The sequence below is a fragment of the Pezoporus flaviventris genome, unplaced genomic scaffold, assembly GCF_033815535.1.
Source record: "Pezoporus flaviventris isolate CSIRO_AGI_PZ_B2104156 unplaced genomic scaffold, CSIRO_AGI_Pfla_v1 ptg000072l, whole genome shotgun sequence".
NCBI classification, from domain to species: Eukaryota; Metazoa; Chordata; class Aves; order Psittaciformes; family Psittacidae; genus Pezoporus; species Pezoporus flaviventris.
The window spans coordinates 4,219,651-4,245,397 of record NW_026892620.1 but is presented as its reverse complement, the minus strand read 5'-3'; the positions used below and the strand labels follow the sequence as shown (position 1 = coordinate 4,245,397).

The window sequence follows — 25,747 nt, the reverse complement described above, 5'->3', positions numbered from 1 at the left end:
CCAGACTGAAAACCTGCACAGAAGCATTTCCACAGCTTTCCAAAATGAAAATATCACTGACCACCAGACAAAAAATCCCACAGGACAAACAAATAGGACAAACACCTTCTTCTGCATCCTTACCAGCAAAGAGTAGAAATATCTGGTGCCCAGTCCAACTTGCTTAGCATAGAAAGTGGACACACTGGATGCTCTCTCCATCTATCACTTGAAAAGGATACTGGGAAGGGAAATGGCTCTCCCTCCCTTGTTTCTACCTTTGATAAAATCAAAAGAGGGGAAAGAGCTGAGAACCCATTCTCTTCATAACCCCAGAGCCCAGCACTGGGAGCAAGCAGTACAGAAAGCTCATTAAAGCTCAAGAGTGCATCTACAAAACAAATAGCAAAAAGAAAGCCGCAAAGCCCAGAGCCTGCACAAAGGCATCTTCTTTTCTCTCCTCATCTGCTGGAGCCATCTCTCACTCACAAAAGCAACTCTGCAGGCACTATTGTGGCCTACAAGTTTTAACTTTCTCTTCGATTCTTTCATCTAAATACAAATTGGGGCTCAAACTAGAGAGGTGAGGAGGCCCAGTGAAACAAAGGAATCATTTGGACTTAACTCAGACCATTCAGAGCTCAGGCCTCTACAAGAGTTTTAGAAACAGCTGCTCTTCAAAAGGCCTTGCTTCTGCGAAATCCCTTTCAGGCTCAGTCCTGTTTTGCAATGAAATTCGGCCTGTGCAAGATTCAAATTTTGACCTAAATTTGTAAAAATTTTTAACTGAGCAATGATCTATTTAAATATTGAAACTCATAACTTTCCTGAAAAAGCAAATGCACTGCACTTTAGTGCTGAGGCCACACTCTGCTGTTGGGATACACTCTACCACACGCTATGCCACTTAGGATTCAAAGTAACAAGTTTATGGGAGAGTGATCAATACTTTCTCTGTATAAATTCTTTTCTTGACTTCCCCCCAGGCTATGTGGATCCAGCTGAGAGGAGGTGATGAAGAGGAAGGAGGTTGGCAAGTTCTGTCATCCTTGCTGGTACATCTAAACCAAGTGCTTGAAAATGGAAGTTGATGTTTCAACATCACTCTGACCTATTTTGTATGTCAAATAGCTGTAAATAAATGGAAACAGCATTTGCATTTCCTCCTTGTGGTAGACATTGTTCAAGCAAAACTAACAGCGCTGGCTGCAGCCCCAGCCAGGACAGGGAACCTCTGTCACTGCTCATCTGCAGACTGCCCAAGGCAACACTCGCAGCTGTCGAGAGAAAATCTGGCCACCCCTCAGTGGCATATCCCATTGCTGGAAAGCTGGACAAACTACCTGGCAAGAGTCCACAGCTGATGGCATCCAGGAACGAATTTCTGCAGATAACAGAGCATCACAATAAATCTCTCCATCTTCTGCAAAAACAAGTGTTTGGCACTTGTTTTATTTTGCCTTCTCTAACATATAAAATCAATTTACAGCCACACAGAACCACTGCACATACAGTCCCTTCATTGACACCATATAATAGGAAGACACAGTATAAGATACATGTACTGCAGAAGTCGGAATCTAGGCACCTATGTATTCCCTATCAGCTACAATCAAAACTGTTCTACTGTGAGAATTGGACATACCTGCTAACAAACATACGTACTATCTCATGTGGCAGGTACCCAGGTGACTTTGGAAGAAATAGAGCCTGGCCCTCAGCTCACACATATACGCACAGGCATTTCTATTGCTATGAAATTATGAATGGAAAACTAGAAGCAAAGAAGCTAAAGGCAGAGCTAGTAACACAGATGTACATTAGCAGATTGAGTCTAAGAATGTAAACTTATTTAGGGTGAAAACAAGATTGGCATTATATTTGCATTACTTCATTTTGCTTAATCTGTATATCTAATTCTCCACATAAAGCATGACTTTGTGCTAAATAAGAAATGCCTTTACACTCGCCAGCAGGCTGTGTCCGTTTTACAAAAAGCGAACATCCACTTATTTCATCTAAAGGTCAAAAGCAAAATGCCTTGGGGATATCCCATGAAACCTTAAAATAAAAGTCGCATTCCTAAACCCCGAACTATCTAGAATGCAACACAATGTCATTATTATTCCTTTGAAAATGTAAAACAATTACTCACTTATATTAAAAGCAAAATTCTTTAAAGCTCCTAAATCCCAATGAAGTACCAACAGTGAGAATTTTAAATCTTGCTGTTCAAAAAGCACAACCTTTTTTCCTTGCAGTTTTATGCATTAAGGAAGTCACGACACCCATAAATGTTTAAAAGACATGTGATGTAATTCTAGTATTTATTCACTTTGAATTAAAAGAAAACAGTTCTTATTTAAGCACCATCAGCAGCCAAAGCAGCTACACCCAAAAAACTTTTCATTCTTACTAAACTCTATGTTTAGTCTGTGATACCTACCTGCAATTATTCATCAATATTTAATGATCCCATTTAGCAAAATCAGAACACAGAACTCCAGTGGAGCATGAATTTTTGGCCGTCATTTTTTTTCTGGTTTCCTTCTTCATTTCTTAATCTTAACACAGCCCAAAGTCCAATGTTCAAGACCTAAACTGAAACTCTCTGAAACTATAGGGAGCTTTCTAAGCTTCACAAGCTTTGAAATTATTGCATGTACAAGCTATAAAACACCTGCCATAATATTATACTCAATCCTAGTAATTTCTCTCTTTTACCGTATTTCCGCTCAGCCTCTTAGTAGTTCGAAAACAAAATCTTTCTTTTTGTCCTAAGGGCTATATAAAATTACATCACAATGCTGACCCAGCTTGACAGTGTCAAATTACTTTATTCAGGAAAGGCATATAATGACCTTTTTGGACAACTAAGACTTTTTTTTTTTTTTTAATATTTCTACTTTAAACAGATCATTAGAATAATCTCATAATATACTTTGTGTGTTTAATACATCTATAATGCACATCGGCTTTACAATTACTTTCGAGGTGCTCACTGCCAGCAGTAGACAGCTGGGACTACCTGCTACCAACAGTGCATGTAAGGCACCATATGCAGAGGGACATGACTTGTCATGGTGCCAAAAAGCTGATCTTCAGAAAGATGCTCTCTAAGGGGAAATGTGTTTCGGTGAACTTCAAGTTTCATACATTTAATAGTAATATACAATTTTCTATTACCATGGATAATTTGAAACAGGTTGCAAAAACCTCTGTGTACATAAAAACTAAAAATAACTGTGTTGCTGTTTTACCATTACTTCAGCTGAATTCATAGATTTTCTCATTCTCCAGTTGTTTCAACAAAGCTTTTAGCTACTTTTAAAAGCTTTATATTAATGAGATGGAAAGCAGGTTTGAAAGGAAGTCCTGCAGCATCTGACATTTCAATTTTCTCATGGCGATTTTAAGTATCCAAGGGGGTCAGTGACAAACACAACATAGAATCCCGCCAAAGCAAAAACCCACTGAACAATTTTCAGGGAAAAAGGAAGACAACTGTTTCATCAACTCTTCCAAGTTTTCAGACATACGAGTTGCATCTGGCAATAGTTCAACAGAGAGAAAGGAACACCAAAAGAGGAGCACAGACTAAGCATTGATGTAATCAAACAAATTAAGCAGCTTGCAAACTGGGAGCTGCCTGCTCATCAGCAGCTAAAAGGCAAAATACTCAAGTACATACAACGCTAAAGCACATAATTTGCTAATATCAAAACCTGTGGTTTGCTGCATACACTTTTCTTCCTTATTATATGCAAAGCTCATAGCCTTGCCAATATATATAAGGTCAAGTGGCTTCAGGTGAAGAGAGAAGGGTAAGACTACAGGTGATAGTCAAACACACTGGAACTGGACTATCAAGGCAAGGGAGTCAGGAAAAACAGGATGACAGATAAGATAAATAGATATTGTAAAGGAAAATAATTAATACAGTCGGGGGAAAGACACTGTGTTGAGAAAATGAGTAGAAAAAAACAATGAGTGCAGTCTACTGGAGCAAAACAGTAGTCTGGATAAGACATAGAAAAAATAATTTCCATTTCACCACTGCTTTCAGTAATAACTATGATGCCTTTGAGAAAGGATTTTAAATACCACGCCTTCCTCCCACCTTGAGAAAGCGATGGGATAACTGAGAGCAGCAAGGAACTGCTCTTGTGGCAGAGCTACACTTCACAACCTTCTTTTTTGAAACAGTCAAAATGGAAAAATTATTTCCTTTTTTTTTTTTGGTTTTTTTTTTTTTTTCAATTCACTTTATTCTTTCAATGATTTTTGAAGGTTCTAGATTTACAACCTTCTCCTTCCATTGATTTCTGTTTGGTTGCTGCAGGTACTTAAGATACATGGAAAGCCAAGATGGACAATTGCAAAGACAGTTAAGGCAGTTGAGCGGTGCCCTTTGAGAACACAATCCAGGCCCTGCCTCTACCACGAAATCCCTTGAAGACGCTGCACAAATCATTTCCACACTTTTCACAGGCAATCACTAATTACATATTTCCCATTTTCTACACATCTGGCATTGGATCTTTTTTCAGACCAAAGATCTCAAAAGACCTGGCTTCAGCTGAAGTTATTGTGTTAAAAGCAAACTATGAAATGCTACTGCATGCTAATTAATGACTCTACCTTCCCTATGCTTCCTCTTGCAAACAGTTAGCAAATAGCTATGAGATCTTCAGGAATGGTTCAAGCACCACTCTGGATCACATAGACAAAATGGGGTGAAATGGCTACCTGCAGCAATACGCTGCCTCACTCCACCTGAGGGTATGCTTCTAAAAATCAGTGTGTTCTTTTTTTAAAGCATTTGAGTATTATTGTGATAAAAGCTATAGGAAGCTCATAAGAAGCTGAAGGCAGCTATTCTGCCTTCAAAGCACAACTTGGTTATGAGATCTTAAACTTAAGAAACAAGTCCAAAAAATATAACCCTGCATCCTCCCTCGCTCACTAAGCACAGTCTGTTCTGCATATTGAACAAGATGGGATCCTGTGAAATCCATCAAGCAATTAAAGGCTAATATGATGCAAAAGGGGCCCATATTTAGGTTGCACAAGAGCTTGACTATGAAAACAGAATATACTCTAAGCATTTTCTCTGTGGGAAATTATGTTAATATTATGTCAGCATATGGGCAGTGGTAAGAAGGAAGTGCACTTGGCTATACATCACGCAAACATATTTAATGGCCACCACCTCTCCGAAAGCAAACAGACAAGTGGGAGCAAGGCTGCAGCTTTGGGAAGCCAGCTAATAGCTAGCTGTGACCAGAAGGTCAGCCGCACTCACCCTCCACCCCTCCTCTAGGCCAGTCCAGCTCTGATGTGAAACCACACCTTGAAGCTGTGGTTAACACAGTTCCTGCACCACAACCCAAATCCCTGCTGCTGTTAACAGCTGCGGTCTGGCCCCACTCCTGCTCCCTCTCCTGTGCTAACACTGAACGTCATGCAGCCAGCCTTACCAGGAGCCAGCGCTGGGAAGCAGATGAGCTGAAACAGGCTCCAGCTTACAACAAAATGAACACTGACACTGATGTACATGAGGAAAGGGAGTGGAAATGTCTCTTTTGACAGCCCTGCAAGATCCAGTCTCTTTAGCATCCGTCAGCAAGTCAGTCCAGTCTGCTTTCCTATCTTGTCCAACACTGTTAAATTAATCATAGAGCATTCACAACAGAGACCAAGTACCTTAACTCCCAATATGTTGTCAGTGTGACCAATCTATTCTCCTAGTGCTACTATGACAGCTGAATGAAGGTTTGCTGAGAAGGCTGCCTCTTCTTGTTACTCTTTTAGATCTATTTCCACTTCAATGGGCTCGGCAATACTTACTTCACTGCTACCTGAAATTACTGGGGCAAGCGGCTGGGAGCTCTTGTATTCTGGACTCAATAAAGAAAATTGTCTACAAGCAAAATTAGTGCTACAAAAGTAAAATCACATCCACCCCTCACTTTATAGTCATGTTTAAATTCAATGTTTCTTCTTAATATCTCAAACGCATTGCATTTTCAAGGGAAAAAGAGAGCAAAGCAAACCGACTGGATGCTTGCTTTGCATTTCCACCACCATTTCGGTTTTCAGCACCTGAACACAGAAAAATTTACTTTCATAATGATGCAATTGAGTGATTTAGTCTCCTTAAGTGTATTTAAGACAGGTAAAGTATTCAGGTGCCCACCAGGAACTACAAGTAGTGAGAAGAATGAAGAACAGAAGCTGTCTGCTGTACTTCTTAAAATATATTGACATAGCTTTTTCTAAACAAAACACATATAAAGGTTCCTAAAACTTTGGGGATGAGGTTTAGTTCCATGCCTTTTATTCTGGAACTCTACATTTATCTCACCCATACTTCGGCTGGTGGAGTGCACATCAAGTATCCCTGAGAAACAAAGTACTACAGTATAGAGATGTGCCAATTTTGGAAGCAGTTGGATCACTTCTCCCTACGAGGTCTGGGCTGTTGGACCAAAAGAATAGCTCTACTGTTTGCTATCCAGCTGAGAACAGCCTCGACTCCCTATCTTGTTCAGTGCTGTAAAATTGATCACAAAGAATTAAATCGCTCCCCCTTCAATTAGCAGTGGGGGAAGAGGAGAGCAGGTAACATACTCTCATATTATGAAACTGAACTTTTTATAGTTACTTATAACAATCCAAAGCTTATCATTCATTGCCAAGCCTTTCCTTTATCAATTTATTTCATTCATTTCCCCTTCTTTCACTGGAAAAAAATTCCACATTAAAAAAAAAACAGAAAAAAAATAATTAAAATTTCCATTTCCAAAAGACTTTTTTAATCATTAAAATAATTTAATATGAAGATCTTGGCTGATTTTCCCTTAGAAAACTGGCAGGCCTTGTAAGATGTATGAGTTTAAAGCTGTCCAATTGCTTTTATTGTCTTCCTCTATACTGAATATCAACATTCAAATCCATTACCTTTACTCTTCCCAGTAATTCTATGCAACCTTGCCTTTTCTGGTGGGAAAAAAAAAAAAAATTAGTAAAAAAATTCTAATTTGGGGTCCTAAGCAGAAACAATTTAGAAAATATGCTTTTAAATGCACTCTAAGTAAAGTTAGGAACAATTCTATTCTCCATCAGGGCCATGAAGAAGTAGCCAAAAGTAAAAGCTTCAAATGGAAATTCACAGCTAATCAGGTGCACTATCCTGACCATGTGACAAAATTCCTCTTTATCATCTGTCCTTTTTCCCACTTTGATATTTAGCCTCTTTATTTAAAGTTTTTGTAGAAACACCTGAAAATGAGAACAGTAAAGATCAACACAGGAAAAAGCTAGACAACACAGAGTTACATGATGAGTGACGAGTGTGAGTGCACTGCCAAATTTTGGGACATGCGCATTCCTTTTATTCCTCATGCTAGTAATTCTAAGAAAATAATTTTCAATCTTTATCAAATTTACTTTTATTATATACTTTCAGGCTTTGTATGGTCACAGTGTATGACACAACTGACTTACATTCTACTTTGAAGACCAAGACGTTGTTTTTCTTACTTCACTGTTGAGAAAGGGAGACACAGGAAAACTAAAATACTGCATAGGTCTGCCAAAGCAGCCTGTGGCAAAATAAGGACTGAATTTCTGCTCCCGTATGCGCAGGCAGTGATGTTCACCTTCAGCTCAACTTGATATGGCCTGCAGCATCTCTCTCAGTCCACCACAGCAGCAAGAAGTTGACCTTATCCTAGGAGTGGAACTAGATAAGCAGTTGATCAGCCTTATGGAGCTAGAGATCCATGGTATTTGTTCCAGGGTAACTAAGCAGTCAGCTAGAGCTGCTCAGGGAGAACACTTCATTGCACACAGCAAATGAAAAAGGGGAAAGAGAAAGAACAGTACCAAAAAGCTACTCTAGGACAAGCTCCTTGCAAATCTGCTGGACCCATCCTTTCAGGATGCAGTACCTAGACCTGTCTCCAATTCTGCTGTAGCTGAGGGAGCAGGTGGATGTGCAACATGAGGGGAATAACTGGAAAACTAATAATCACATTGGAACCTTCAGACAAAACCTTAAAGCCCACAAGGGTTTTGTGGCATGGCAGTGTATGTCCAGGGGCATCGTTATACAGATTTATTTCTGAAACAGACACCCTACCTTTGGACAGGGCTCAATGTCCTGTCCCGTTCACATCTGAAAAGGGTTGATGAACATGCCACAGAACAAAGCAAACTGGAAAACCTTAGACTGCACTGTAAAAAAGTTCATAATTTAACCTGAAAGAAGAGGGAAAAAAAAAATAATTATATCAGAATCAGAATATCAGCTATGCCAACTTCATTGGCAAGGGCAAAGAAATTAGAATCATAGAATAGTTAGGGTTGGAAAGGGCCTTAAGATCATCTAATTCCAACCCCGCTGTCACGGGCAGGGACACCTCACACTAAACCATCTCACCCAAGGCTTCATCCAACCTGGCCTTGAACACTGCCAGGGATGGAGCATTCACAACCTCCCTGGGCAACCCATTCCAGTGCCTCACCACCCTCACAGGAAAGAATTTCCTCCTTATACCCAACCTAAACTTCCCCTGTTTAAGTTTGAACTCGTTACCCCTTGTCCTGTCAATACAGTCCCAAATGAAGAGTCCCTCCCCAGCATCCCTATAGGCCCCCTTCAGATACTGGAAGGCTGCTATGAGGTCTCCACGCAGCCTTCTCTTCTCCAGGCTGAACAGCCCCAACTTTCTCAGCCTATCTTCACACAGGAGGTGCTGCAGTCCCCTGGTCATCCCCGTGGTCCTCCTCTGGACTTGTTCCAACAGTTCCATGTCCTTTTTATGTTGAGGACACCAGAACGGCACACAATACTCCAAGTGAGGTCTCACAAGAGCAGAGTAAAGGGGCAGGATTTCATTGGCACCTCTTATTCTCCCTTGATTATCTACCTAGATCCATGGTCCTGACTTAGATTTGAGAAGTCCCCACAGGTTTTAAAGGTTTGGGGAGAAAGGGCATGGGGGGTCCCATACTTTTCCTGATGAAAAACAAAAGGAAAATGAGGAGGGGAGAGGGGGGCAGAGAGAGGAAAAAAAAAACGTATCTATCTGCAACAGGTAAGTGCTTACCAAAATGAGGTTTTAACTACATTATGCAGAATGCATCCCTTAGTCTTAAAAGGAGTGTGCAGTGATACATATATGTTTGCATGAAATGATTTATAAAAAACCTTTGAATATTACATGTAATATTGAGGGGGTTCTATTAACAGATACTTCTGTGAATAGGCACCAAAAGAGAAAAAAGAAATGCTGAAAGAGATAAAGCGTCACTATCATTAAATTGTAAACAAAAATGAAGATTTCGGAAACAAGCATGTGCACAGATACTTTATTCTGTAATAAAAAGAAAGAAGATGCTTCTGGTGAAAAAAATCTTAGTCAAGAAATATAATATGCCAACATATAGACACCACAGCACAGGACTGAGAACAGCACAGACCACAGCACACAGGAACAGTGTTTGGCTGATACTGCAGGCTCCAAAATGAAGTTGTTTATTCAAACTATTTATAATTTTAGAAAGAATTCTATAAACAAGCCCAGCGGTAATATTTTTATCATTACCCTAGCAATTATTTTACTGCCTATTCTCAGGCAAAAATACATTATGGACATTTCTTTTGAATTTTTTTCCAAAATCTTCCTTTCTCGTATTTTTTGATAAGGCCTGGGAAAAGAAACAAAACCAAAAAAACAAATGTCACCTTTTATTCCTAAACATTTTGGGCTGCTTTTTGCCCCAAACACATCCTCCTGCATTTCAGAGGGATTCTAGATGCTATGATTTGTACTGTCAGTAGTCCTCAAATAAAGAAACAATACACCAGCTGGTCACAGCCACAAAATTTCATGGGTTTCAGCCAACCTCCCACTCTTAGTCCCTGTTCCCTGACAACACATCTGGACTAAAAGACTACCAGACCGTCTCTTTTGCACTGTTAAGAGTTACAATGAGGAGAAAAACAGGTACCACAGAATACATCCAGAGTCTTTGAAGCTTATCTGAAGTGTTCACTTAACAGTGATAAATACTAAACTAAACTCTACAGAAAAAGTTGCCTTGTATTCTACTGACAACATTTGGGAAGATGTCTCTTGGTTAATGTCTTCATTATTTTAAAAAAATCTCTTTGATGACTCAGCCTAGAGCCTCAGGAGGTGTTTTTCCCTTTCTAATTTACCTTGATCACTACACCTAGATAGTTTCTCACTGTTAACACATCCAGAAGCTTTTAACAGCTTCCTGACATTGGACAATAGCATATATTTTCACACGTTCTATTTAAATTAAATTTAAATATCAGCCCATCATCACTACATCCCAACATCAAAACAAACATATGAAGTAAATGAAGTGGTTAGACATGACATTGGACTTTCAGTCTAGGGAACTGTGTAACACTGGTTGAAATGGAAAAAAAAAACAGGCACAGGACCTGCTTTCTCTTTTTCTGACCAGCCTCTTTTTTTTTCCCCCATTCTAAACCTGTTAATTTCAAATAACCCCCAGACAACCAAGCTGACAAAACTAATTTTTTCTCTGCTGACTAGCCTAATAGCCACTAGCCTAATTCTCTGCACATAATTCTTCAGCAACAGAAGTAATTACTCATGCCAGAAACAAAACGCTGAAGCACCCTAAAAGTAAGAAAAGACTCATAGATCTTATTGACATTTTCTCGCCTTTTTGTAGCTTGTCCCCTCATCTTTCTCATTGCCTGTAGGTTTTGAAGGGGATGCCACAGGAGCTGCTATTGCTGCCTACTGTCGTCAGCCAGAGAATTCAGCTTCAAAGGGAACACCAGGCAGGGACAGGGCAGCACTACCACTTCAGGCTCCTCTGGAGGTCAAATCTTTCTCACCCCAGCAGGATAGCCCAAGAATGTGGGATCCCTGTTGGTCATCCTCAGGTTCACAGGAAGCAGGTACGACCGCTAAGCGTCTGACTTGGGATGCACAGCCCGCCAGCTGATGCACACTCCTCTGCCTCTCCTGTGGGATGAGGGGCAGCAGGTACTGCCGCTCGTCCTGCAGAAGCACATCCCTGCTACTGATAAGCCCAAGCCTCAGCCACACTGCTGCTTCAAATGCAGGAGGTAATAGCCAGGGAAGAAAAAACCCATATGCCTTTTTCACCCACCACAGTAAAGCAGGTGCAAGGAGAAGGCTGAAAGCCACCTATCCCACAGGGAGCTGAGCACACATGGGAAAGCATGGGGGGACAACTAAGTGCGGCCGTTGGTCCTGCCCAGCCAACACACCTATAAGTAATTTCTCTGTCCAGCTCATACCTCAGTATTTCACCACAATATGCAAAGTGCCTTGACTCTTCTAGAGCTCCATCCCTTTTCTGCCCCTCAAACACAGGCAATAACCAATCTGAAGAAGCAGAAGCCTAAGATCAGGCTTCTCCATGACAGACCCTGCTTTACAATTAATGGGTCACTAAATAATTCCTGCAGCCAGTCAGATACTGAAGCATCAGCACCAAACTAATTCCTATGAATTACCTCACTTGATATTGAGCTATTAATAAATAGTATTGAGATTAATAATTGGTACCAAGGGGAATACACAGACCACTGACCAACACCAGCAACAACTATGAGATTGGTTAATCACGAAGGTACGTCATAATTCTGCCTTTAGCATGGTATGATTTAGTTTTTAAAAATGCTTTCTTGGCAGCTTCCATCTAATACTATAAATCTAAGGACATGAATCCTGCACTTTACATTCTCTAACACAGCGAATAGCAACAAGAAACAGATCGCTTCATGTGCAGTATTATAAATTCTGTGTTAACTAGAGTTGTACCCAAACTTCACATTTAACCTAACATTCCAGAAATTCATTAGTTGTCTTCAGGTACAGAAAAACTCATATAAGAGGCTCACGTTCTAAGTACATCACAACATTCAATTCTTTTCAGCAATACTTTATCCAATATGTGCAACTTCAGAGAGAAGTCAGTCTCCATCTTCGTAACTGATTTGATATGATTTATGTATCTTTGGATTTAGAACTGTGAATTTTCTAGGCAGCTGAACAGCATTTATTAGAAATCGAGGGGTGTTATCAAAAACAACACAGGACATGACATAACCACACATGCATCTTCCCGTATCAATAAATTTCACACATTTCTCATGGACAGTATAGATACACAGTGTGCCATTTGCAAACCTGTTCCGTGTAATTGCCCATTACTGCTGCAATCATGGCACGCATTTGAGCAAGCACACAGAAGGAAATGCAGAACTTTCCACGTTCTGTTCATGAAATGTCCAGACTTTAATCTGTGATAATAAATAGGGATTTACAAAAACAAAGAACTGCTTATGGGCCTTACGGTATAGGGTAACAGTGGAGCAAAAATAAACCCGAGCTGAACAGAAGATAGACACTCAGTACATGGGATGTTTTGGCATTGCAGTAAGTTCTGCATGCTCCTCTCTTTCATAAGCTAGGAGAATTCTATTTAATTTTAACCATCAGGAGACTATTTAATAAAATAAATGGTATATCTACATTAAACATATATAAAATGCATTCTGCTGAAATGGACTCCAGACTTACATGTCCGTCAAGACACAGATGTATCTCATATCATATAAGTGACTAAAATTGTGCATAGAACTAGTAATTTGCAAACTCTGGACCAAAATCATAATAGGCTGGCTTTCATTTCAAGCTGCACAGGGAACCACGCAAGTGTCAGCTCAGGCCTTAACAAAGGTTCAGTCAGGCTTGATAATATCCTACATGTGTTTTGTGCAGTTGTAGTTTCTGAAGACCTGGAAACATCCAGGAATAGCCTACCTACAGGATCGCAAAGACCTTCTCCTCTTGCTCTCACATTGCCAAGTCCATTCCAGTACCAACAGTTCCCATGGTAAAGTGTCTCTGAACGTACAGAAGGTGTTCAGAACAAACACCTTTTAATAGGTGTGTATGTTACCTTTGCAAAGATGACACAAGTGGGTAATGAGGCAATCACTTGCTAAGCTTGATCCTTTGAGGATTTTATTTGAAGACATTAAGAAGAAAACATGAGCCTTATAATCATAGCACACAGAAGCATCCTCACAAAATAATCTCTCATATCTGACTTAAGCAGTTTTCTTCCAGGCTTTGCCCTGTCACCATCATCTTCTTTGGTCTCCTTGCTGATATAAAAAAAAAATCCTTCCACATCCTTAGCCCCTTTAACTACTCTAAAAAGGAATTAAATGGAATCTGAAATCATTAGCAACTTTGAGGAAATGACTTTGCACCTGACAGGACAGAGGGCACTGAGCTAGAATCACTCTGAGATAGGTAGTTGCCTGCCTGCAGGTCCAAGGGCTATGATCCAAAGCTTTTCTATGCTCATGACGCATCCAGTCTGTTCAGGATCACAAGCTCCATCCCAACCAAGTACACCATTCCTGGAAAATGCATCAAAACTCAGCATCTACTGTTTGTCTGACCAGTGTGAATCAAAGCACATGTTCAAAGGCATGTCCCAGCAAGATGGATTTGTTTTTCTGCATGATTTGGACTACTATTCTGGCATTCTCAAGGGCGTGAGCCGAGACATTATTTAACTCAAATGGTACAACATTTGCTGAATCACCGAGGTCCATAATGGGAAGCAAGTTTTAAAATAGCAATAGAAAGTCACAGACAGTAGGATTACACAGCATAAAAATTAAAAGCGCCAGAACTCATGTCTGAGTCCTCCCCCAGCTGGGATTTATCAGTAATGATCAGAGGAACAACACCTTCCAGACTGGGACTGCCAGCTGGGGGTCCTCACAAACGGTGACAGGGGCCAGGAGCCAGTCAGCTCCCACAGTTGTGCTCCAACTAAGCAAAACTAAGTGTAGGGCTCGAGCATTTGGCTCTTTCCCTCTCTCATGACTTCTTTTTGTAATACCAAGTTTTTGACAATCTCTTCTAATCCCTGGTTTCCGGGATGCTTCCCACCCTGGTTTCTGCTCCAGCCACTTGGGATAAGTCACGCAGCCTTAACTCCTCAGAGTCATTGTACCATTTAAAAAAAAATAAAAAGGATAAAACTGACAGACTTCCTAGGATGATTTTAACCTTTTTACTTTCTTCTCACTTACGTTTATACCTCTTGCTAGTCCTTGTTTTTCTCTAAATATTTCCACAGTGATTCCAAAAACTGAACTCTTCTTAACAAAGATACAGCCCCAGTCAATAGAATTCAGCTAAAGAAAAATAATCTGATAGCTTCAGTGATAAAAAATAAAAATAAAAATCATAATTTCCCCAAACAAAGCTGCAATTTTACAAGCATTTAAGTAGTTTTAGTCTGTCTTTCCTGTTCTTACAAACTGTTAAAGCTACATGTGTATTTACAGCTAAAGTCTTATGAGTTTTGGCCCTGAATACCGCGTGCACATGCCTTTTGGCTTTATGGCAGCCAATATTTATCCTTTTTTATTCTGCTAGCAGATAACTGACTTACCATTGCCATAAAAGGGACAGAGCTTCAAGCACAATCCGAAAATTCCTGGAATGTTGGAGTCTACCCTCATCCTCACTTAGCTGATTTTTCCCTTAATATGTGCACTATGAATGCAAACCATTAATGTACTAATTTTTCCTCAGACTTTTGTTCTAATTCTTTACAGCTCCATAAGTCCATACCAGTGTAATTTTACAGCCTTATTTGGGTTTTTCATTACAATCCTAGGATTTGTTTCAATGCTTTTAGATTATCAAATATTCAAACAGAAGTCTTCAGTAGACTAGAAAGCAAGTTTTCTTCCACTACATAAATAACTGGACTAATAAGACCAAAAGACTTCAAATATCCAGTCAGCACATAGCTATCCAGTGAAAATGGGCTAATTTGTTTTATCCCTTAGCTACAACTAAAACATTTGTCATGACAAAAGAAGAAAAAAGAAGGGGAAAAAAAAAAAAGGAAAAAAACCCCCAAACCTGTCTCATTCTGCTATCCACACACTCAATTAAGGACCCCATAAATTATCTGTTAAAATACAACCAGCTAATAAACCATTTTCCCCTAAATTAGGGATTATTTGCATGAATGATAACAACTTCACCGTGAATTCCCAACACAAGTATCTATAGAAATAATCATCACATAAGAATGGCAGCAGCTATACTGATGAATTAGAACACTTTCACCCACAAAACCATTTAGAAACGCTCTACCAGGTTCACAACCACTGTTAAGACAACATCCTCATGCATAGAAGACATATGAGAGGACACCTTGGCTAAAAGGAAAGTTGAGCACCTTGGTGAAACCACAGACCTCCCCTGTAGCCAGAGAGATTATAAATCCCAGAGCAGCAGAGGCAAACACAGGCAAAAAAATAAGAAAAAATGTCCAGCTTTTTTTAAGGTGGTAGAGAAAATGTAAATTGCCTCAAGAATGTCATGAAATGTTAAAGAAATGGTAATTGTCTCAATCCATTTTCTTGTAGCAAATGCTAGGGAACACCACCAGACCTCTGACACCTTTTAAAGAAGTTCAACATCTAGAGCTGACTTGTGGCTTTTATCTCATTTCAATTCAGAGGTGAAGCATGGAGTCTGCAAAATAGAGCTCTTCAGAGCATCTTTTCTGCTCCTACTTTAACAGCTGGACAGGGTTCTTCACTGAGGTGACAAACTTTACCCACCCAAGACCTTATGTCTGCTCCCAGCTGTAGCATTTGAAATGTTCTCTAAGGTATACATTGTCACATACAGCCAGAGTAATAGATAGTTTGTCCCATGCTTTATCTGTAAAAGGTTGTATCCCTTCTGAATGTGAAAGATCTAACTCACCCTATCCTTTTCCAGCTCTTCTCTGGCTTCCCTTATTTCATCTTTGGTAATGGCTTTTTTATTATGCTACTCTAAGGCAATCCAGGCCAATCCAGGCCAAAAAAAAAAAAAAAAAAAAAAAAAAAAAGAAAAGAAGAAGTTTTATTTGTGGGCTGTGAGGCAAGGCTGACTCATCTGCACCCAAGCAGATTCCCAGGCCACTGGCTCCCATGGCACCTGCTGCCTGCTCCCATGCCTCAGCACCTTGTACCACAACTGCACCGATGCCACTGAAACACCCAACACAGGTATAGAATCATATAATCATAGTATAAAAGCAATTCTCACTGGAACTCAGAAGTACCAGCTTTCAGACACTTGATGACTTGGCAAATCAGAGGCTCCTACCCGTAGGGAGAGCTAATACAGCCTTAAGGCTTATAATGTTTTTTCCCATGTTGGAAATGCAATGGAAGCAGGCACAAAGTAAGAAATTTCCTAAAAAAAACATATTTGAGACACTGGATCAATCAAAGTGCTAATAAGTAAATCCAGATCTAAAAAGAGCATAGCAAAGTACAAGTGACTGGAAGCTAAAGTGCTTTTAAATATATAATACTGTACTTTTTCTTTTTTTCTATTTAGAAAGTTCACACAATTTCCTCCTTCTGTGAGAGAATATGTCAGAGATGTTGGAAGATTAAACAGTCTGGTTTTGGTCTTTGAAACATTTACTCAAACCTCCCTACTTATATACATATGTTTTTCCCAATATTAAATAGAAACTTTAAGCTATAATGCACACAATTTTTCTCTGATGAAATTTTTAATCATCCTCTATCTATTTATACATCCCAGAGTAACATCAGACCATGCTTTTTTGCACTATCTGCTTATGCTGTTCATAAAGAACATTTGCCTTTTCCTTTAATGCAAGTCACTTCATATTAGAATGGTATAATGGTAGTAACTGACATATTGACAATGTTTTAACTTTTTCTGTATTTTACTTCCACATTGTCCAAGATACTGCTATATAAAGACTCCTGGGAGGGCTAATGCCATTTACACTTTTCTGTTGTATTAAATCACCAAGAATAATTCCAGCCAGACACAATCCAGAGAAATCAAAAATTTATCTTTCCACAAACATCATTAAATTGCTGCAGTACTTCACACCCTCAACTACTCACTAAAGTCACAGGTTGCTCTTCAAATCAGGTCATAGTCCATGACCAAATTCTTCCCTTTGACCAATTGTTGCAAGGTGTTAAGGGCCTTTGTGATGGGAAAGTCAATGGAAATTCTGGGAAGGGAGCACTATGCAACTTTTAAACACTGATGAAGTAAGTCAATTTATTCTCATGTTGAGGTTGTTGAATCTTCCTTTGTTTAGTCTAGTTCTATAAAAAGAACAATATTCATAAGCCTATTCCTAGAGATGGTTTCTGACATTTTAAACAGTTGTGTTAGCTGCCTGCAGCAGCTATAACACATTTCTCTACCTGACCAAGGGAGCTGACATTATATCCAGCATAACCTCAGGAATTACATAGCCTAATTGTACCCCAGGATTATATATATATGCCAAGCGGATGAGCTGCAACGAAACACTGCAGTAGTCCTGCAGGCATCCAATACACATAAACGCTCAGAACTGAAAACTGTGCTACTTGGGATAATGGTCCAGGAACGCACTTGCGTTTGCTGACATTCATCAGCTGGCTCCAGGAATGAAGTTCGCAGAGATGAGTCACGACTGACTGCTCAGGGCGGCCCAGGAAAAGCATTCTCCAACACAGTCAGTGGCAAACAGGTATGTGCTCCCAAAGCAGCCTAACTTCTCTCACAATACCCTGTGCATGATGCTGTACAAAAGGTGGCCAGAAGGAGAGGGGAAGTGGATAGGATGAACAGCAAGGACAAGGACGTTCCCCAGAGTCACCCAGCCTGCTCCTTCATCCCCAGATGTGCCTATATATTTTGCTCTGGATATATATTGATCGAACGACTCTCCTCGGGGGAGGTGCTGAGACTGGAGAAACAAACCCAGCAACCACTGCTCCCCCAGCAAGTGCTCCTTCCTACAGGCTGGAAGGCCACCTGCCTGCCCAAGCTCTCATAGCCCTCTGGGGTACACTCTTGGATACCCCAGGTCTCATACCTCTTCCTGCCAAGCCACCTCGCTCCAACAGGAAGAAAGGGAAGTGCTGTACTTCTCTTCTTCAGACCCTCCTGCATCCTGCCATAGTCCAGCAGGCAAAACCAAACATATTTGCCATTCCCCTCTGAGCCCTTCAAGCCTGACAGGTGCTTAACTTACAGGGAAGTCATTTGGGTCTCTCCTTCTGGCCACATTTCTGAATTGAAGTGACTTCATCTCCATCCTGAATTGAAACCTGCAATGGTTTTTTGGACATCTTCTTGGTACTGACAAGTCCTTGAGGACATTCAGAGACAAAGATGCCAAATGGCCTCAGGTGATAGGTGTTTCAGCATCAAAGACAGCTGTCAGCCCTAGACACAATAGCTGCAGAAGGCAGGTACCCAATGCAGTCTTAATTCATTAGTAAAAGCACACTTAAGTGAAGCACTGCCAATCATTCAGGCTCAGTCATATGACTTCTCTTCAGCCACATGCCAAAAGCCCCAGTGGTTTTGGTGGTTTTGTTTTTGTTTTTTTTTTTTTTTTGTTTTCTGCTCCTGATTTATGTGTTCTGTACATCTTCATCTCAATAAACCACATTTTTTAATGAAAAAGGAACCAAAAAATTATTCAGATTAGTTGAAAGCAATTGTTTAGGCCTAGAATTATGTGTGTCAGACTGCAGTCCGAAATACAATTTAAAAATAGGAGGGCTGACACAAGGAAGGCGTGAGAGCGATACAGCAGAGTTGCCTCTGCCTGGCTATGGACAGGGCACCACTCCCTAGACAGGGTTTGCCCGGGGACAGGAACCTCCTGGCCTCCCACCAGCACATCCCCAGCTGCCACTACAGGCTCAGCACAAACAGCACTAGTGGAATCAGCACTGCCTTTGTGGAAAAAATTATGCATATTTCTATCAGTGTTTTGGCCTGCCTTCCCCTAGTCGCTGGACAGAGCTTGTTCTCAGCTCTAGCCCAGCTCCTGTTTTGCCAACACTAAAAGTGGAAAGGGAGATGGCTGGGAATTCAGAGAGACTGCTAAGCCCAGGTAGGGCATCTGCATCATTCCCCCAGGGGCACATGGCAGCCAGCCCACCTATGTGGAAGATGCCTTGCTCCAGGGCTCAAGCACAGCTGGAGGATCTTGCCCTGTTGCAGGAAGCACAGGGGCTAGAGCTGCAGCAGCATTGACAAGGTACCGAAACATGAAACCAGGATTTCTGTGGCATTGTCATCTCTCAACCAAGCAGTACTAATGTTAGGAAATGGACTTTCTTCAAAGGAAATGGCAGCCTGAAGAGTGTCAGAAATGAGAGCCCCTGCAGAGATCCATCAAAACAAGCTTCTCCTGTAACCATCTCATGGGAGCAGTCTCTCAGCCTAACCTGGGAACATCTAAATCCACTGCCCTTTCTTCTACGCTATTCTCCTTAAAATTTGAAAGTTAATCGCCTAAAAAGAACACAGAACAGTACAAAGGCCCAGTAGGCTCTAATTAATATTTTAATTATAGTTGGTCAACATAAAAAACACTGAGCTTCTAGTGCCACATCTGGATGTGTTTTATAGTGATAAAATTACAACCGGTGGGAGCTGCAAGGGAGCAAGCAGCTCCCTTTTCTGTACTGAGGCACGTGATCCTGACAGTAGCTGGCTCAAGGCTGGCTTTGCTACGTCAAAGCCTCTGAGAGAGCAGTCCTTCCAAATCTCCTTGTATGTATTTAATCACAGATATGTCAGCGATAAAACCAATTTTTCACTCTGCCAGCCTGGCGATTCTGTTACACTGCAGAATCACCACCAACAACACAAGCACAAGCTGCTTCTGCTACATGTGCATTCACAGACATGGTCTCAAGTCTCAATTAGTCACCCCTGCACAACATGAAGCACATATGAAGAAGCATTTTTTATTGTGACGGGATGAAGCACTACCAACTAGGTTGCCCGGAGAGGCTGAGGAGTCTCCATCCTTGGGAGATACCCAAAACCCAGCTGGACATACCTTGAGCAGCCTGCTGTAGCTGGCCCTGCTCTAAGCAGGGCATTGGACTAGATGATCTCCAAGGTGCCTTCCAGCTTCAGAGATTCTGTGATGAAGGCCGCAGAAGAATTAAGAGCATGACAAGGCTGTGGCTTCACAAATACAAGTTCTTAAAAAAATCTAGTTAATATAAGCTGTTTTGGGAAACCAGCATCACTTTATACAGAAGAAAAGTGATCACTCCATTTAGACTGTCGCAAGCAGTACTGCATATAACCTTGCCTACCATGGAGTCCTCTGCTAACATGACTACTCTTTAAATGCAAACAGTGGGAACACATTTGTTTGAGGACTACGGGAGCACTGGGCCAGCTCTGCAACCTCTCCAAAAGCAGAAGTGAGAAGTCCTGCCCAGGTATACAGTCGATCAGACCATCCCACCACAATTACTCAGAGGCATCAGCCTAGCTTAAAGACCTCCAAAAAGAAACCACCACCCACCCCTGGTATGCTGCAGGCCAACAGCAGTTTCCTTCACCTTGAGGGCGTTTGCTAATGATGGGCAATAGCATGGAGCTGGGGACAACACCAACAGAACTGCATTGGCTGAAATGCCACCCATGTACAGCTGGAAGTTTATCTAATGCTACAAAACTTCAAGGAGCTCAGCTTCCACAGCGTACTTGTGTTTCCCAGTGGTGCTGAATAGGAACTGTAAATCTGCAGTCAGCACAGCATAGAAGGAATAATCAATTATAAGGATAACTTCATAATGTAATTAAAAGCACCGGATTATACTTTTAAGGAATCTTTAACCATGGGATCAGAGAACGGTTTGGTTTGGAGGAGACCTTAAAGATCATCTAGTTCCAACCTTTCTGCCATGGGCAGGGACACATTCCACTACACCAGGTTGCTCAAAACCCTGTCCAGCCTGGCCTTGAACACTGCCAGTGGTGGGGCATAAATAAAACAACCTGTCCCACACATACAGGACAATTCTAAAACAGAGCCTCTTCAGAGTTACTACAGAAGACCTGAAATTGTACAACTAATTCTAAAGTTTGTACTGTCTTCTAATAAACACCTCTTCCCTACATAGTTTTCTGTCTTTGACTGACAGTCATGGTTTACCCAATGACTTCACAGCTCAAGATGGGAACAGATCTCACAAACAGGTATTTATACCTCCAGGAATACCAAATTCAGAGTGCAAATGTGAATCATTTACTTCAAAAGACTTTAATTAATGAAAATTAATTATATCCTGAAAGGAATACAGCTTAATGCCAAGTGATGGGTGAATCATGTCAGAGGTGCATCACCAAGTGATTTACTGCAACCACAGTACGCCTGATACTATCAGCCTAGGAGCAACAGACAAGTTCAGTGCATTTCTTCAGCTGATTCAAGGCATACATACCATCCCCATGGCCACATAGAGATATTATAATTCATTATAGAACTTAATCTCATCTGAAACGGCAGAAAAATTTTAATATGAACCTTTCCCATACTTTCTCTACTGGTTAAAATGCTAGTACAAGATCCTACATCTATAAGCAGGAAGCACAAAAAAATCCATCTGCACGTGCCTACTGATGAGCTTCTTGTACTCCCAAATTTCACCAGGACAGGATCAACCTAAGCAAATGCAAGAAAGCAAGGAGACACAAAAAGATGAGCCATTTCAAATTATTATGTCACTGCCCTTTACTCAAGAGGTACACAAGGAACAGCACAAACACTCCAGGAGCACCAGGAAAGAAAGTCCTTTAACTTAAGGACAGCAGATAGCTATTATCTCAGTGATAAAATTAGCTCCCTTAGCAAAACTTGCAGACTACTTGCATGCTTTCGATTTTAATTTGTAGTTCAATCTGCTCCATCGGGAGAAGTGCCAAAACTCAACTTCAACCATTAACAACATCAGGATCCTTTCTGGTCTCCGGACTACTGCCATCGAGGAGGTCAAAGGCAGCGAGCACGGCAACTGGGATCCAAGCAACCAAGTATTTATTTATTATCCTTTTTCTCTTTTTTTTTTCCGTAGAAAAACTCTTATTTTTCTTTTTAAGCGCGGACACACAACTCGTTACTCTTAAGCCATGGGTGGGTGAGCGATTTATACTCCGTCCCCAGCCAGCGGCGCTCCGAGCAGAGCCGTGGGAGAGATACCGGACGGCGGGGCCCGTCCCGCGGCTGTAGCAGGGACCTCGCCGCCGGTCCTGGGGGGAGGCCTCCCCTGTGTGCGCCCGCGGAGGGCCGCCGAACGGGCGCAGCGCCGCGGGTCAACAGGGTATCCCCGCCAAGCCCACCTGGCTGCTCCGCCTTCCCGAGAGCCGCGGCGCCGCGCAGTGCAGGCGCCGGGCAGACGCTAGGCAGACCCTGTCCCGTCCCCGCGCTGCCCCGTGAGAAGATCCCTCGTCCGCGTACTCACCGCGGCAGACACGGCGCTGAGCTCGGCGCTCAGCAGCAGCCCGAAGCCCAGCCAGAGCCGCATGCTGCCGCGCACCGCACCGCGCCGTCTCTCCCTGAAGCGGCGTTGCGCCGGCGGCTCAGCGTGGGGCTCCGCAGGGCCGGCCCCACATGCGCTCCACTCCCCTCCGTGCCGGCCTCGGCGCCTGTAATGCCTGGGGGGTGAGGGACTCGTCGCGCCGTAGCAGATGGGCGGTGGCAGCCCCCTCTCCTCCCCCCGGGCGGGGACCCTGCCTGGGAGGGCGCAACCTCGCCCGCTCCGCTCCCCACTGGCCGCAGTTCCTCCTGCTCCTCCTGCTCCTGCCACGGGTGGGTGGCGGGAGGGCAGGCGCGCCTCTCCTTCGCCCCACACCGCCGCTGCCGCCCGAGAGGGCACGGCGGCTCGGCGCGCAACGGTGAGGAACGGGCGCGGGGCAGGGCGGCGGCAGGGGCTAGGGCTGGGAAGGAGCTGAGGCGCGGGCACTGCTCTCCCGTCGGTGGTCAGGCTCACGCATGTGGCTGCGACGCAATACCCCTCCTCTCTCGCCTTTCGCCCCAAGGCCGGCTGGGCCGCTCCTTACCCCGGCAGCGGCGTCGCCGAGCCCGGAGACCTCCGGCGGGGGAAATGGCGTTATGTGCGGGCTCTTCTTTGCCTTGCAGGAGCTGCCGTCCTGCGGGAGGAAGCCCTGAGACGAGCCCCAGGGCAGAGAAGGAGCGAAAATGGACATCTCGCAGCTTCCCTGCGCACGTATTTTTGTTTGTCAGTAAGTAATTCTGCTCGGTAGGCTTTTGAAAATAACTACTTAAAAGTCGTATTGTCACCTTCAGCGGCAGAGTTTTGTCACGTGCTTGTTTTGGGCTGGTTTAAAACAATAATATCATGCTTATTCACCTTTCCCTGCAGGGATCTGGGGCTTCTGCTGATCCTGATGGAAGTCGTGCTGTCAGCTGTCCGAGTGGATGCCGTAAGTAAAATGCCTTATGATTTTTACGAAGGAGAGAGGAGGAAAAAGCAGTTTCCTTGGTACCAGAAAGTGAAGAACTTTGCCAGATGGCTTATCTATCATGCCATTAAAAGAAACAACCGACAAATCATCTCTGCGAGCCTTACAGATAACTGCCTTCAACAACATGATGTTTAGCAGAGAAGCGTAAGGCTCCAGTGACAGGTTGTTTGAAGTATTCCGCTGTTACTTTTGCTCAGATTGGGTAATTTGTTAAAGCAATAGTGAAGCAAGCCCCACAGCTGCTTCATTTTTGTCAGAAAAGCAAATGCAGTGCTATAGATAACAGAGAGTACTTTGGAGAAGTAAACCTGCAAATAAAATATCTTCAGTGAAGTACAGACCTTATCTGAGGACTGAGAAGCTGATGTTATGGCTATTACACAAATAGAAGCATGTTTATAAACAAATTGTTTAAATTAAATTGTTAAAACCAAAATAGGTAGGTCAGGTGCTGTCAAGGTGGCTCGGGTCATCATCACAGGGATGTGAAAGAAGTGAGAGATAACGTATATGGGAGTGCAACATTTGCCTGTTGCAAAGCTTAACTGTATTTTAATGGAAAAATTGTCATTAATGCCAGTACGCTTTGGATCAGGCCTTGTGGCTGCATTTGTCAACCGCCACATATGGGTAAAGCTTCGTGGTCATGGGCAAGTGGGACCTTGATTACATTTTTTTTAAGCTACCCTACTTAGATTCCAGTCCTACTGTCTGCAACTTTCATCCCCTTTTTATGACTGCACTGCTTCTAGATATCTGTTGCGGTTACACCTTCATGGTAAGATGATATAAGATAATTAAGCAATGGGAAATGTTAGGGCTTCTGCAGCAGGGGTTGTGCCACATGTGCAGTTGGCACACAGAGCTTACCCATTGGTCTGCGTGGCTGCTTGATGTCTTTACATCATGGCTGAGCAAGTGCAGGCAGGCTGGGGATCCACAGCCCCATGGGAAGGGACAACAGCTAGGACCTCCAGTGTCACGTGCTACTTTTCTTTGCCATGTTTTGATAGAAACATCATTCTGCTGAGTAGTACTAAATGGGTGATAATATTACCGTGTGCTGCTGAAACCAGAGCAGGCTGATGATAATGCAAGTGGTTTAGGCTTGGTAATGAAATCACTGGGATCAGTTGACATAACAAAAGCAGCTGTTGTGGTATGACTCCTATTTTTGTAAAGTTGTGCTGTAGCATGTGTAGCGTAATACCTGAGCTTTAGCTGTAGCATAGGTTAGTTCATTCTCCTTCATGTTCTTGTTTGTAGACTGAAGTCTGAGGCATTAATATTAGGGGCATACTGAAGAGGTGTTTGAGCTACCTTGTTTAGTAGATGTGGTCTGATCATGGCTGCTTGAATGTCGACATGCTGTTTTTCCCCTAGTCTCTTGAAGAGCAAATTTGCCTGCTTGAAGGTCTTAATTCCATGATTTAACAGCTCCTAAGGTGGTTGCTGTGCAGGAGATGAAAAGCCACAGTGAATATGAGTGAGGAAGTTTGGTCATGTTTCCATGAAAAAAAAAAAAAAGAACAGCATTGCCACCAAAATATTTATCCCATTTTCCACCCGTATGCCACTCCCTTCCCTTGGTCAGCACAAGACTTTCTATAGCTGTGTGGTGCATTGGAAAGTTACTCGTTTAAACTAATCAGTACCCCAAAAGTGAAGAAGGGTGAAAGCTAACTTTAGCCTGGATCAGGTCACCACTTGTATTCATAGAAACTTGGGTTGGCATAGGCAGCTTGGAGTGGTCTTGCTCCTTGCAGTGACAGCAGCTCTGGGCAAGTATGTTTGCACAGAGTATGTGTGGCAGGGAAGCAGCACCACCACCTCAGTGATTGCAGGTGGGTTGCTGGCAGTCATATTCTTCACACTGTAATCCTGTTTGTCACATTGAATCTTCTACTATTTGTTACACAGATTGATGTACTGATGAAGTTATAAAGTGTTTTATTAGCTTATATTAAAAAAGAACTGCTATGGATTACTAAAGTCTGTGGGACCAGATCTTAAAAGTCATGGTTCTGCCTGTAATGAAACAAGCAGAGCTTCTGGGTTTGACAGCCGTATATGTGAGAATGAGTTACAGCTGCTGGAGATAAGTGTTGAATGAGTGAAACTGCACATAGGAAGAAACTAGAATGAGATTAAGGAGAAAGCCAGGATGGAGGGAAAGAGAGCAGAATTCAGAGCATTTGACTGGAGGCTGCTGTTAGCTGTTAGGGAGATGGATGTTTCTCAGCAGAGAAAAATGAGAGGAAGAAAAAGAAGGATGTTTAGTATATCTGAGGACTGGGGAAGAAGAAATGGTGTCTCAGGCAAGAGGA

At 42.3% G+C, this 25,747-nt stretch overlaps 2 protein-coding genes across 3 annotated transcripts in view; one reads left to right on the top strand and one right to left on the bottom strand.

Moving 5' to 3' along the window:
- Nucleotides 1–22,794, bottom strand: part of COL4A1 (collagen type IV alpha 1 chain) — a 123,438-nt gene extending 100,644 nt beyond the window's left edge. The window contains exon 1 of one of the 2 annotated variants that reach the window (XM_061472777.1): nt 22,397–22,794. In XM_061472777.1, coding sequence (XP_061328761.1) covers nt 22,397–22,459 — 63 coding nt within the window. In that variant the 5' untranslated portion in view covers nt 22,460–22,794. The remainder of the gene's footprint in view (nt 1–22,396) is intronic. The other variant, XM_061472776.1, reaches the window with a different exon arrangement.
- COL4A2 (collagen type IV alpha 2 chain) overlaps nt 22,742–25,747 on the top strand; it is a 145,810-nt gene continuing 142,804 nt past the window's right edge. The window contains exons 1-3 of the mRNA XM_061472775.1: nt 22,742–22,829; nt 23,074–23,177; nt 23,318–23,378. Coding sequence (XP_061328759.1) covers nt 23,134–23,177; nt 23,318–23,378 — 105 coding nt within the window. The 5' untranslated portion in view covers nt 22,742–22,829; nt 23,074–23,133. The remainder of the gene's footprint in view (nt 22,830–23,073; nt 23,178–23,317; nt 23,379–25,747) is intronic.